The 14120-nt window shown below is 32.7% G+C and overlaps 1 protein-coding gene across 1 annotated transcript; it reads right to left on the bottom strand.

Moving 5' to 3' along the window:
- Positions 1 to 1334: 1334 nt before the first annotated feature.
- MGAT4C (MGAT4 family member C) lies at positions 1335 to 11056 on the bottom strand. The gene is made up of 3 exons (XM_044914747.1): positions 10910 to 11056; positions 5665 to 5812; positions 1335 to 2498 (listed from the first exon to the last, which is right to left on the bottom strand). Exons 1-3 carry the CDS (start codon positions 11054 to 11056, stop codon positions 1357 to 1359), a joined length of 1437 nt encoding a protein of 478 aa, XP_044770682.1. The 3' UTR covers positions 1335 to 1356.
- Positions 11057 to 14120: the final 3064 nt, after the last annotated feature.

Genomic DNA, 14120 nt, shown 5'->3' with positions numbered 1-14120 from the left:
AAGTTCAGGGTGTTCTGGACAACCAATGTCTTTAGGATGCACTAAGGTCTTCTGAAGTGCTTTAATAGGACACATGGTTTAGGCACAATTGTCCAGTTCCTTATAGTAAAAGTTAGTCAAGTTTGCTCATCATGTGGGTGCATATACAAGACTATCATTTCAGACACTTTAGGCTTGTTCCACAGAATGAAAATGTGACTTATGGAAGAATTATACTAGCCATTTCAAGATAGCATAACTTACTATCTGAGCCTTAGGTAGAGGTGAACAGAAAGCATAATTTATGTGAGGAGCAATCTCTACATAAGGGAGAGGGTGCTGTCTGGATATCAAACATCTGATCTCTCACTTTGGTTTTACTATGAACTAGCTCTGAATATAGAAAAGTCAACTGATTTCTATGTTTCCTACTTTTCTCTTTTATAAGATGTCCATTTAAACTTCAAAAAAAGTATATGATAGATTACAATTTCAATTGTATGAATTTTAATACAAAACATATAAAATCAATTTCAAAAATTTTCTGCATATACTGAAAATGTTTGTAAGAATGAACTAAGTATAGGCCTTCTCTAATTTCGTCTATTAAAGGTAGGTACCCAATATAATTTGAAAATATTGAGCATAACTATTCTTTTTGCAAAAGGGAATCTAGAAAAAGACTGCTTCCCACAGAAAATTTATTAACAATAGGTGCTCAATTAAGTGTTTTTATACAATGAACAATGCCCCTTTTTATATAAATAATCAGGGAAGAAATATTTTTAAGTAATTTTTTTTCTTTCTATCACTCCAGCTACGCACAAAATTCTGTTGTAAAGACATATTTCTATGAGGAGGTATTCATTGTAGATGTACAGAAGTCTATGAAAACCTATGTTTACAAGAAAAAAATGGATTATCATTCTAACCAACTGCATATTCACACATGCTTAATGAAAGCTATCTGATGATATAATGAATGTTTAATTTTGAGGACGTGCATACAGTTGGCAACTATTTTTCAAGACTCACCATCCAACAAACTAAATTTTCTCATTTTAAATCCTTCATGTCACCTTTTGGACATTTAGTTGAAATTTTGGAACTAACATGATCACATTAAAAATATAAATGGAAGAAGCATTAACCATGGACTGATTCTCAACTTCAAGAGTTAAAATAAATACAAGTGTGGATTAGAATAAAATTATGTTGACAATATGTAAATCAAAACTTCCAAAACGATTAGACTTTTCTTTGAAAATATCCCATCCATTGCTTCCCCTCCAACAGACAAAAGTAACAAAAGAGGAAGGTAGCAAAAAAGGAAACAGGAAAGCCTGCTTCAATAACTGGACATATCGATTTAATTGGTTAAAAAGTCCAAATGCTAATACTCCTAATAATCAGCCATTCCTTTTGTGTTTTGGTAACATATATCCTCATACAATTTATGTCAAATGGAATTTTTTGATTCACCTCTGACATTTCAAAGTTTCCGTTTTTGAATTCCCCTAGTCTTAAGTAAGTAACACATTGTCTACCTTGTTTGAAATCTACAACATTTTCCCCAACATCTAGGGCTCCATGATGTAAAATGTCATTTTGCCGATCTTCTGTTCCAGTACTCACTTTAATTTTTTTAATTAAAATCGGATTTTCAAATATAATCACAAAGAAATCTCCTGCTGAAGGTGGTTTCCCCCAAAAGTACTCATCAACACTACTATAAGCCTTGCTTGCTTCATAATTTTCGAAAACATTCATGTTGGTATATAGATTGGCAGGAGGGTTATCAGGGATGTCAAATGACTCTTCTTCAAAATCATCATCCTTCAGCTTATTCTCAGTCCCTTTATATGATGAATAATAACCCATGTGCTGAAAGAGAGATGGTTTAAAACGGATCACATTTTTCTGAGCTAAAAGACCCCGAAAATGAGTCAATAGCCAATCACAAGGCATTTCTTGATAAAACATTAATAAAAAGTGTGCTAAACGTGGGAGATCATGAGAATGATAAAGTTTTCCAATGTAGCCAAGCTTAGAGAACTCAAGAGTTACCCAGTAGGTCCCTTCTAGGGATGTAATGACTTTCTTGATGGCAGTTAAGAAATTTTTTGAACATCGAACATCATCTTCAAGCATTACATAATAGTCTGAAGTATTGGCACAAAAATTAAGCAGAAAAGCATAGTCTACATTTTGCTTAGAACGAAATCTGACTCTGTCTTCTGGATCATTGTAATTTCTCTTAAGGCCATCCAGGATTGGGTAATATTCCTCTGGAGCATGTATAACTATTAGTCTTCCTGCAATAATGTGGTGGGCGAATTTCTGTGTAATATCCTGGACCATGACATCACGCCAGGATGAATTAAAGTCTGCTAGGTGAACCACCACTGAAATTTCCTTCAGCTCCTCGTAGCTGGATTGCTCAAAAATTGACTTGATTGTCTCGAGTAAATAGTTTCCCTTTTTTCGTTTCACTGATGAAAGCCCAATTGTAAGAAACCCTGAGCGAAAGAATTCAAAAAGAAGACAAATTAAATGTGAAATAGGCTTTGAATAACATAGAAAAAAAAATCTTTTCCCTTCAGGCCTGCTACGATATTAGGTACATCTAGTAAATGGTATGTGTAGAATAGTTGTGAGTGAAGTCTTAATGTTAAATATGTAAAGGCTATAGGACTTAATATATAATTGATTTTTCTCTGGAAAAAAATGCATCTTAAGCACAATGACATATGAGCTTTATTGCTGTAAACATTTGTTTATGAAATAAAAAATTACGACTTAAGGTGTTTTGCAACTTAATGTTCTCATATATGTCCATTAGAGAAGATAGATTTTTGGATAATATCCACACTATTAAAAAATGCAAAAGGAGAAGGAAATTCACAGTTAAGGATGACAAATAAGTCTCAAATGATAAAAAATAAAATTAAGCATAACTCATTCTTTAATTATCTTTAAATTTTTCATAGAAAACATGTTACATTTTCATTTTTCTTTGATCATTGTCATTATCTCACACCAGAAAAATAATTGGACTTCACAATTTTATTTTGAAATTTACCTAGAACGTTAATTAGAATGGAAACAAAATTATAAACTATTTTTAAAAACTGCATTATTATTCAAATATATAGTACATTGTTCCAATACATGAATATCACTGTTTTCCTTATTTTGAAACACATTTTAGAGCAATTTTCTGATGGGAAATTTTTATTCAGAATCTAAAATCTAAAATTAGAAACTGAATATCTGTAGGGAATAAAATAAAACCTTGTGAAATGGCAGTTTACTTCTAAGAAGTGTAGATGTCTCTTTCTCGAAATATTTTCCCTTTTTAAAACTCTGATTTTCACCGTGATTCAGAACTGAATAAAATTTCCTAAAAACTACTTGAAAAATAGGAAAATGTTTCTATTCACCAAGATCACTGTTTTAATACAGACACCTACTTGTTGTGACTTATGCAATACTGAAAAAGCGCTAAGAATAATCTTTCTTACTAGTCTGTCAGAGAGGTAGAGATTTACACATTTTGTTTAAATACCTGGGTTTACGACCCTAACTTCTTTTGAAAAATGAATATGTTCTGTGGTACCATTCAACTCAAGATACCAGCCTTTACTAATGCCCTAGAATAGCCAATACTATGAGAATACTTCCTACATTAAAGGCAGGAATCTATGCATTTTGCCTGTAATATGCATCTTGAATATTCCTAACCATCTTTTGGGATAGCTTTGCACTTGTCATCATTTCTGCTTTATAGATGAGGAAAGGAAACTCAATCACAGGGAGATGTGTTCACTTGTGCAAAGTGTAACACCTAATGAGTAGTGTGGGGCCAAGATCCAAAGTGCCCTGCATGTACACTCTGTTTTATATCACCTCTTTGTGTAAAGCAGTGGCATATGTGTATTGTCAGTTTACTAACTTAGGACGGAAAGGGAGAATCAGTAACGTTTGCACAAAGGTAGTGTAACAGATGGAGATAAAAATAAACATTGGCAATCTTATGCAACTTTAGAAGAAAGTAAGAGTGATAGACATTTGAAATGAAGGAATGAATGGAATATAGACCTAAAGAAGCCCGAACTAAGTTAAGTTACAATTTCCTCAACCTGGTGATCACAGACTCACTTGTATAAACACTTTTTAATGGGGAATTCAATTTCTGTGGTTCCCACACGACCTATTAAGAAATTCATGGTATCACTGTGTTTCATTGATTTCGCGAGTCATATTTTTCACACAGAAACATTTTAAACTCAGGCTGAATATTATAATTGATGGCATCTTACAATTAAAACTGATAATGATTATGCTTTCTTAGTGGCACATTAATTAGATCGTGATACCTTCTATAGTCTACGGTGTCTTGAAATCCATAGAGTGTGTGTAGTATGTTACTTCTCAGATCCAATCTACCGATAGTGAGTTGAATAGTTTTCTCCAAAAATTCAGGTCTACCTGGAACCTCAGAATATGACCTTATTTGAAAATGGAGTCTTTGCAGATATAATTAGTTAAGGATCTTGAGATAAATCATTTTGGATTTAGAGTGGGCTCTAAATGCAATGACTGGTGTCCCTGAAGAAGAGGAGAGAACACAGAGAGACACAGAGACCAAGGGAAGAAGATCCTGTGGAGACAGAGGCCGGGATTATTGTTAAGCTCCCACAAACCAAGGGACGGCAAGAGTGACCAGAAGCTGAAAGAGTCAAGAAAAGATTCTCCCCTATAACTTTCAGGAGAGTGGCTCTGTCAGCACCTTGATTTTGAACATCTGGTCTCCAGAAATATGAGAGAATAAATTCCCATCGTTTTAAACTACCTAGTCTGTGGTAATTGGTTATAGCACCTTGGTAAACTAAAACAATGACTTCCACTACTTCAAAAGCAGTGGCAAGTCATAAAAACCAAAGCATTAGAGTTAGAAAATATATCAGTATGGGAATAGTTATTTTTAAAAGGGAAGTTTTAAAAGTTCAAATAAATTGATTTTTCTCAGTCTCTCTACGTGGTTCTACAGCAAACTGTTTGAAAGTTTATATAACAATTAGGTATTTTAAAAAATTTCTTTTTTTGGGGGGCGCCTGGGTGGCTCAGTCGGTTAAGCGACTGCCTTCGGCTCAGGTCATGATCCTGGAGTCCCGGGATCGAGTCCCGCATCAGGCTCCCTGCTCGGCGGGGGGTCTGCTTCTCCCTCTGCCCCTCCCCCCTCTCATGTGCTCTCTCTCATTCTCTCTCTCTCAAATAAATAAATAAAATCTTTAAAAAAAAAATTTCTTTTTTTGGTTATTAATGGAACTGGATCAGTAATTGCAATTTGTGAAGAAACACTGAATTACTTCCCAAAGAATATATATCAGTAAAGCCCATAAAGCTTTATTGTGATACAAGTGAAGCCAGATGTCATTATTTCATTATTTAGTTTTTTAAGATTTTATTAATTTATTTGAGAGAGAGAGAGTGAAAGAGAGAACGAGAGGGGAGAGGGTCAGAGGAAGAAGCAGACTCCCCGGGACTCGATCCTAGGACCCCGGGATCATAACCTGAACTGAAGGCAGTCACTTAACCAACTGAGCCACCCAGGCACCCCCTAATTTTAAAAAAACAAAAATACTTTATGTGTTCTTTATTTGAAAGTGTAGGGATACTTACGCTTTCTTTGTAAAGGTGTGGCAGCTAAGTAGCGATAGGTGACGTTGATGGCTCCTGAGAAATTAGATAAATCTTTGAAAGTATGCACATAACGTTCTGAATTCAGCTGATGTGTGGATGTTTCCCTTATAAGTTGTTTATCTCCTTCCTGAATGCCATGAAAGAGGCAGAGAAAATAAATAAATAATAGATGGTCATGGATTAAATAAAGTTTCTCCTTACACGACGAACATATGGGGTTGATATGCAACATGGGTATTATATAAATCTCAACTACTGCACCACAAGCTATAGATCCTCATCTCTCACCTGAATTCCCACCTAGAGTCTCTACTCCAGGCTCTCCTACTCTATTGTACTCTTTGTACTTCTCTTCCATTTGCTTTTCCACAGCATACATTAATAATGGCATTCTCTGGACAAAAAAATCTCTATGTGAAAACTCCCACTGCCTTTATGTTAAAATTCAAATCCTTTACAATAATTCAATGATCTTAAAATTTCACAATAATCTACAGTGATGTAAAGCTAATTCTTACTAAGTTTCCCATATTTGAGTCATATTAAGCTATTTCATCTTCTTCAAGAATTGTTCAATAATACCATACATAATTTCTACATAATTATTTCTGGATAATTTGTTAATCAAGAAGCTTTAGTCAGTTACTTATATGGCCACTATAATCAAAGACTGTTGAGAATAGATAGCCATGGTCTTTGTGACATCAGTGTTTTTTCACATGTCTTCAAGATATCTTAAGATACATTTGTACCAAATATAGGAAATGTCTTCAGAACTTGCACTAGTTTTTCCCATGATATGTTTGCTTGTTGCTTGTGTGTGTGTGTGTGTGTACATGTGCGTGAATGCATGCGTGCATGTGTGTTTGTGTAAGTAGTAATCTATTGGAGTTGAAGCCTGGTCCTTTTATGTTTGAGAACCCCTTTATGTAATTGGTAATGGACTTCTGTCATTTGATCTTTGAGAAGGTTTTTATTAAAAAAAGATTCATATTTAGCTTAAATATATCCTGTTAATTATTAATTGGTCCCTTTTTCTCTCTTAGTATAAGTTCAATAGTAGATTTTGATTATCTAATCATGATTTGATCAAGTTTTTATTGGTTATACATTATTAGCAAAATATTGACTTGCTTGGCCTTTGTATAAGGCTTACTACCATGCGCAGAATATATATTCAAAGATAACCTATTTAGAAAGAATTTTGTTGTTTTTGGCAAGTGTCTACTGTACTGTGTGATGTTATATGGATCTATTTCTACTATTCCATATACAATGTCAGGTCAGGCATGTGCAAGCCATTAAGACTACAGAGGAAGTAAATGCATTTGAACCAATTTGGTCCTCATATTATCTGCCTGTGGTCAATAAAACTTTAATTAAATCACTGTCATAAAAAATTAGAAAGGATTCAAATACAAATTTTACCTCATTTAGAACATTCAATACTTTGCATCACATTCAAATGACAATGGAGAAAGAGACTGGCTCAAAATTTTAAATCATTGGCCAGACTGGAATTGTCTTAGAATAAAAATTGAGAGCAGTAGACCACGACTGGGAAGAGCTTTCAATCTGGTTTTTGCTAACTCAAGATCCCTTCTGAATATCTCTTCTGTATATTCAATTATGTTTATAAACCTATACTTGGTCTTTAATACTGTATTTCTATATTTTATATTGTCTTGATAATTGAGAAAAATATGTTAGCCTTTTACAATATTTATAATATGTTTGCCATCTATTAGTTACAGACTTTCAAAATATATGAAATTATACCTTGAATTCTATATTTCTTATAAATATACTAATTGAATATCTATTGAATTCTGATTATTATAATTATTTTACACATAAATATTTTCATCTTGTCTTTCTGAAAACCTATAGAACATTATCAGAATTTTAAAATAAATAAATAGGATTGCTAAAAAAGTAACTAAGGACTCAGTTCAGCACCAACTTCTTTAATAGTAATGTAATAGTGTCCATTATCAACACAGTCTAGGAGAAATATCTATAAGAATCACAGTAGTCACAACTCTGAATTCATTTTACCATTCTGCTCTTATGTGATGTTACATTCTAAAGGAAGTGCAGGATATTGAATATTTCTTTAAGAATTCTATTTTGAATGTGTAAAATTCCAGACCTTTTGTGTGTTTAGAGTACATTCATCCTGATTGAAGGACATAACAGAATATAAAATGAAATGGAAGTTATATGAAAGAACTTTATTAAATTCTCAAGAACAAGCTCCTTTACACTTTTCAGCATAAATAAATAATGCAACTTTCACTTGAGTCAGCCTTGTTGGCTGCTTTCCAGAGGCATCTACCTGAACTGCTAGGCTCTCCCTGGATACCTTCTTTCTGTAGCTACTATGCTGTAGTGTATTTCTCAGTAATAAGACAAAGCTTTATGACAATCATTTTCTGGATAGGAATGCAATTCAATGGACTAGCAACAGACTAAGTATATACCCTGGTGGCTACTTTGAAGACGCTCACAGCCCAGAGGCTTAGTTGATTGGGCATGTAGCGTCTCTTCTTAGTTTGCCTTGTAATAGTATTTGTCTCTTATACTGAGCTTGGTTTCCTTTCCAAATAAAAGGCACATATGTCCCGAATATGTAAGCAATACATTAAACTGTTATATGCCAAGGATTTCAGGCCACAAGTGGATTTTCTAGCAAAAACAGCAGAATAGAAAGTGCTAAGTAACTCCAGAGATCTTTTACTTGTAATTGTTTATCTGATTTCTCTGAATTATAAGTAGTATTTCCCCCTGAAAGAAGGAAAGCAGGAAAAGAAAGATCTGGGAATGTCTATGCTTAGCAAATTGTACACATTGTGGCATTCGAAAGTCAAGAAAAAAAACTGAATGAGATAATTTTGTGAAAACTGAAATAAACATGGATAAAAGGGTCAAAAAGGACAAGTGTTACAAAGAAACTACATTGTATACTTAGTAGGTGGCTGGCTTTCCCTGGCTATTAAACATTTTTAGAAAAGCAATTTTAGTGTAGTTTTACATTAATTATTTAAATGTTTTAAATCTTTACACATATTAAGCCTTGGGATGAAATTTGGCTTTGAATGAATTTAGGTAAAAAAAAAAATCATCAGTAAATAGTGAGAAATTAAACTAATAAAAATACTGTCATTAAATTTTCAGTAAGGGGAGTGCTTGTATTTAACCATCATTTTAACTCACTTTTTCCAACTTAATATCAGTACTTAAAAATAATTACATTTTTACAACGAAGGAGCAATCTATTCTCTACACTTGGCCTGATTTGTAAATTTGACTAGATATATGCGTAATCTAGCCAGAGAAAATTTCATTGAGAAAGTAAATACTCTTTAGTCAGAGCTGCTTCATTAAATCACACCCTTTACATTAGATGGGTAGGACTGAAGCTTGGATAGAAATGTCTACAAATCCACAAGACAGGGCAATAGTATTTGATCCTCTAATGGATATACACTCTATTACTTCTTACACATTTTATAATGAATTTGAGGAGGTTCTATATTAACAAGATGTAAGGATGTTTGTTGCATACAATGGTCCTTTGTCTGTTTAAAATGAAACACTGAAATTGTGTTTAAAAGTGTCTTACAAACGCAGCAAGTCATTGAATACAATAAGCATTCTGTCAATACCATGTGTTTGGTTTACAAGATGTTATTTATTGCTACCAGTAGACATAGATGCAAAAGATAAATTTTTATTACAAAATTAAATCATTTATCAAAAGCTCTCCTTATTAATTTATGATCATTAATTTTATCCAGAAAAAATAGGGGATCACATGGGGCTTGCTATATTGTCTGTAAGTCTCATAAACCTAATAATTGGGTTTAAAGAAAGGTAAAAATGCATCTCATTAATAAGTTTCTCCAGTTTGCTATGTTTACCTAAATCATGCCTAATCAAATTCTATTCATCTGTGGTGATTTCAGCCATTGTGAATTGTCTATGGATAACAGAATGAAGGGACCACAAGATCAAGAAGTATATGTGAATGTAAAAGGCATAGGCAGAGTCAAGATCTAGGAATCTGGCAGAATTTCATCATCAAAGAACAATGCTAACGGAAGCAAGATGCTTTATAGAAGACATCCTGAGAGGATCTGTCCCAACTAAGATCAAATGGTTGGCCTATCGGCATAGAATAGTACATGACAATTCATGGGTAGGTAATATCATGTTCAATTAATGAAATAAAACATTTTACTGGGAAATGCTCTTTGTGGTTATTGTCAGATTTTCTCTTGCTAAGATATTCACTGAAACTTTCACCATGCTTGCATGGTGGAAAGTACTTTTCAGTCCTCTCTGTGTCCAAAGATTTTGATTTTCTGAAATATGTGAACAGGAGCAATAACATAAAGATTAGGATTTCTCCAGATATCTTAAGCTCAATTCAGACAGAAAGTAAATAAGCAAAAATGTCCATGTTATTCTCATCAGACATGAAATGATGTGATATTTACAATGATAACAAATAATAGAACAAATTGAGTTCTCAAAATTAGCCAGAGTAAGTCCTTTTGTATATTTCTAGAATTTACTTAAAAATTCATTTATATATTATATACTAAGTTATCTTTTTTAAACTACTGAATAGTTTTCACATCATTATCTCTACTTCTTGAGGTTCCATACTACTTTTCAATGAATATAAATATATAACATGGTGGCCATTTATGACTATTCAAAATCAAGTGAGGTGTCATACATTATAATAAAATATTACTTCTTAACAGAATAGCATAATTAGTATCATTAATTAAAAAATAAGATTTTGAAAATTTTGATAATAATATAAAAAACTGAGAAAGTAAGGACTAATATCTTTAAGAAATTTTTAAAATTCTGCATATTTCAAATTAAAGCTCAAAAATTATTATGGCTGTACATAAAATTAATCCAGCATAGTGACAGTTAATTTATTTATAAACAAATACACATATTTGAACTACATGTGCAGCATTAAATAAAACATTGCGACATAAGTCAAAAAAATTTTAATGCTGGGAATATAGATTTAATACAAAAAGGAGCTAGATAGAAAGTATACATGTTACAGTTATGCTCAAATAAGGCTGTTCCAGCAGCCTGGGATTGAAGTTAGGTTACAGTTGGACTAAGCCTAATTTGATTTAGACCTTATTTGTAACAGCAACAACAAAAACAATTAACCTCCAAAACTTACCAGAACATAGCTGTCTTCAATGTACAAGTTCATAAAGAGAAGGAAAATGACAAGAACTCCCAAGAATGACACTGTGGAACGTTTTCTCAAGCATCTCATTTTATCAAGTATTTCAAAAATATGCTTCATTTGACAAAATTTAAACATTCTATCCTGTGGAAAAAGGGTACAGAATTACTGACAATTAATTTTGGATGTAAATATTTCTTCATATGTATCAAAAGCCAGGCTTTCATAAAATCTCACCCTTCACCTGTTTAACTAAAAAGTTGTTTCCAATTTCACATCTGATTTTCACAGATTAGTAATATCTTAACATAAGGTCAATGCACTTCTTTATGTTGCTGTGGAGTAAATAAAAATAAAAAGCAAATCTCAATTATTTCTGAACAAATGAGCATTGACAATGGTAATGCAAAAAAAAAAAAGTCCTTTGATGAGAAACAGCACAAAAATAAAAGAGAAAGACAAACATTAGGGTAACTTCTACCTCCTCATACTATAATGTAATGAAAATGGAAGAAACTAGAAGCATGGGCCTAATACTGATCTTGGAGTAAGTGCACTGAAAAGAGCACTTGGGAGGGAACCTGGGTCAAAGAAAGAGAAGTCGTAAAGGAAGTTAAACTTTTGGCTTAAGTCCAAACATATCTTTGAGAACTTGAGTTACAGTTGGTTTCCTTATTTTTCCAATAATTCTTGATAAGTCAGAGTAAATCCTGGGGTGGCATATCTACATGGCCTCGCTTGATCACTAACTAAAAGTTTGGCTGTTTATAATAATTCATGGACTGCAAAAACAAAATTAGCATCAGCAAGATTAGTGGAGATCTATTTTTTTTTTCCCCATTCTACTCTTCTACATTTTGTGTTATCTTCCAATCACTTATTTAGATTACTGATTGTTTGTTTAAAAAGTATAAACATATGGGGAATGATCAAAAGACTAGTTGAATCAATCATATTTTGTCTAAAATCAAGTATAATCTGGAAACTGTACCACTTCTAGTTGGGTACTGGGTCTTCCTGAGCTCAGTGTTAAGATGAAGTATTTATATAAATAAAGGAATTCAGGAAGTGAAAATGGCCTGTCCACCAAACCATTAAACGATGTCTAGGACATAGCAGGCAAGCAATATCTCTTCAATGAATTAATGCAAGAAAGAATTTATGAATCCTTATAAATTATAAGAAAGAATATTAGGAATTGGGAGAAAGGCTTAACAAAGGCAGAGAATGGAAGAATTCTCAAAAAGAAATGTTAAGAATTACTCTTCATTTTCTTTAGCCATATTTTTCTATAGGTTTTTTTTCTTAATTTTTCTTGTTGATTTGTAGAAGTTTTAAATATATGTGTAGAGATGCACACATATACACTTATCTTTGCTTATGCTGAAAATATTTAGGTATCTTCCCCAAGTATTATATTTTCTGTTGGGTTTGGCCAGCAAATCCTGAGGTAGCGAATGAAAAAATTACTCCAGGCACCTTAGGAGGAGAAAGGAGAGGGTGTGAGGACCAGACACTCTAGTGGGGAAAGGTCCCAAGTCAAACTGCCTCCACTTTCATTGTGAACATTATCAATACATCCAGGGAATAAGAAAAACGAGAAGGAATGTGAAGCTTTAAGAATCAGGACAGGGAATAGGAAGTACCCTGTGATCAGAACATACCGTGCTCATGACGTGTGTGCAGTCAGGGAGTGCGTGGAGTATGTGACGACCAAAGATAAACGTTTCTCTAAGTTAAGCATTTACTCCCTGGGTGAGGGCATTGAGCCGCAACAAGGATCTGGCTGTTTTCAGCCCAGAAACTGCAAAGGAGGCCCAGTTTTCTGGACACTCCTTTGCTTTTCAACTAGTCTCACCCAGGGAGGCATGTGTTTATTAAATCTTCTCTAGCCACGGCATTATGAATTCTCACGATTTTCTTCTTCTTGGTCTGACTTTTGCAGTGTAGCGTCTTTGATTTCAAATTTATTTCATACATATGGCTTTTTTTGGTATAATGTTTAAAAAATATGGACAGTCTCCTTTATTTTGTTTGTTTTTTCCATGGATAGATTTTTTAATATATCTAGAAGTTATCTTTTTGTCCTTTATCATGTAGTGGAATCATTTTATTTATTTATTTTTCATCTGGAGAGCTGATGGTCTTCTCCTCACAGTGCACTGGTCATAGCTACTAGTCACATTACCGCTCCTGACTTTAAGGGTGTGGGGAAGTATAATCTCCCTGGGAATCAGAAATAAAGAACATTACTATTGTATACCACACTTTATATCCAATCAACCATTCTTTTCACATGTGATGCCACTTCTAGAATAGGGTCACTTTCTAATTTGCATTTATAGGTTAAAAATGTATTTATAGATCCATCATTTATAACATTGTTCAATAAGAAAATATATAGCAATTTTAAACCAAAGCATGATAAGTGAAATTCTGTTATCTGGTAATGGTTCTGTAGATAAAGCTGCATTATGTTTGTAAGAGATTTTTATCTGAATTTTAAAAATTGACAAAAATACAAAGGATTAGAATCTAACTATACACCAAAGGACACAATATTTTTAATTGTCAATTTGGGAAGACTTATCAATAACACCAAATGCATGCATTCCCTTTGACTCAGCAATTATACTTCTAAAAATCTATTTAAAGACAAAAATTGTATTAGTGAGTAAATGTTTAGCTATGGTGTTACAGGACAGTGATATTTGTAAAATAAATTGGAAACTATAAGATGTTAACATCTGTTACCTTAGTGTAGAAGAATTATCAAGAATTTTCAATCTTGTTTTTACTTTTTTCAATTTCCATACTTTCAAATGTATATATATTCAATAATATTTAAAAATTTACTTTTAATTTTCAAAAGTCTCTATCATCTCTTGGAAAACAAAACTGCATTTTATTTCTTGGACACAAAAGCATAAACACAGAAATTTTTTTCAAGAAAATAAAATTTAAAAATATGTAGCACTGTATGGTATGTTTTGGATGCTCTGAATTTGAATGTCATAAGTTCACTATAAATGCTAAGTCAAGAAGAAGTATATTCTAATTCTATTCCTTTGAGACAAAGACAAAATGTAACTAATGTGACTGCAAATTGAATTTGCAAAGTTCAAATGTAGATAATTACATATAAAGAAAATAAGTATGTCTATTAAAATTTATTAAATACTTACTAAATGCTAGGCAATAT

This window comes from Neomonachus schauinslandi, chromosome 5 (genome assembly GCF_002201575.2).
Source record: "Neomonachus schauinslandi chromosome 5, ASM220157v2, whole genome shotgun sequence".
Lineage (NCBI taxonomy): Eukaryota > Metazoa > Chordata > Mammalia > Carnivora > Phocidae > Neomonachus > Neomonachus schauinslandi.
Note: the sequence above shows the minus strand (reverse complement) of the source record. Positions and strands in the feature narration are given on the sequence as shown.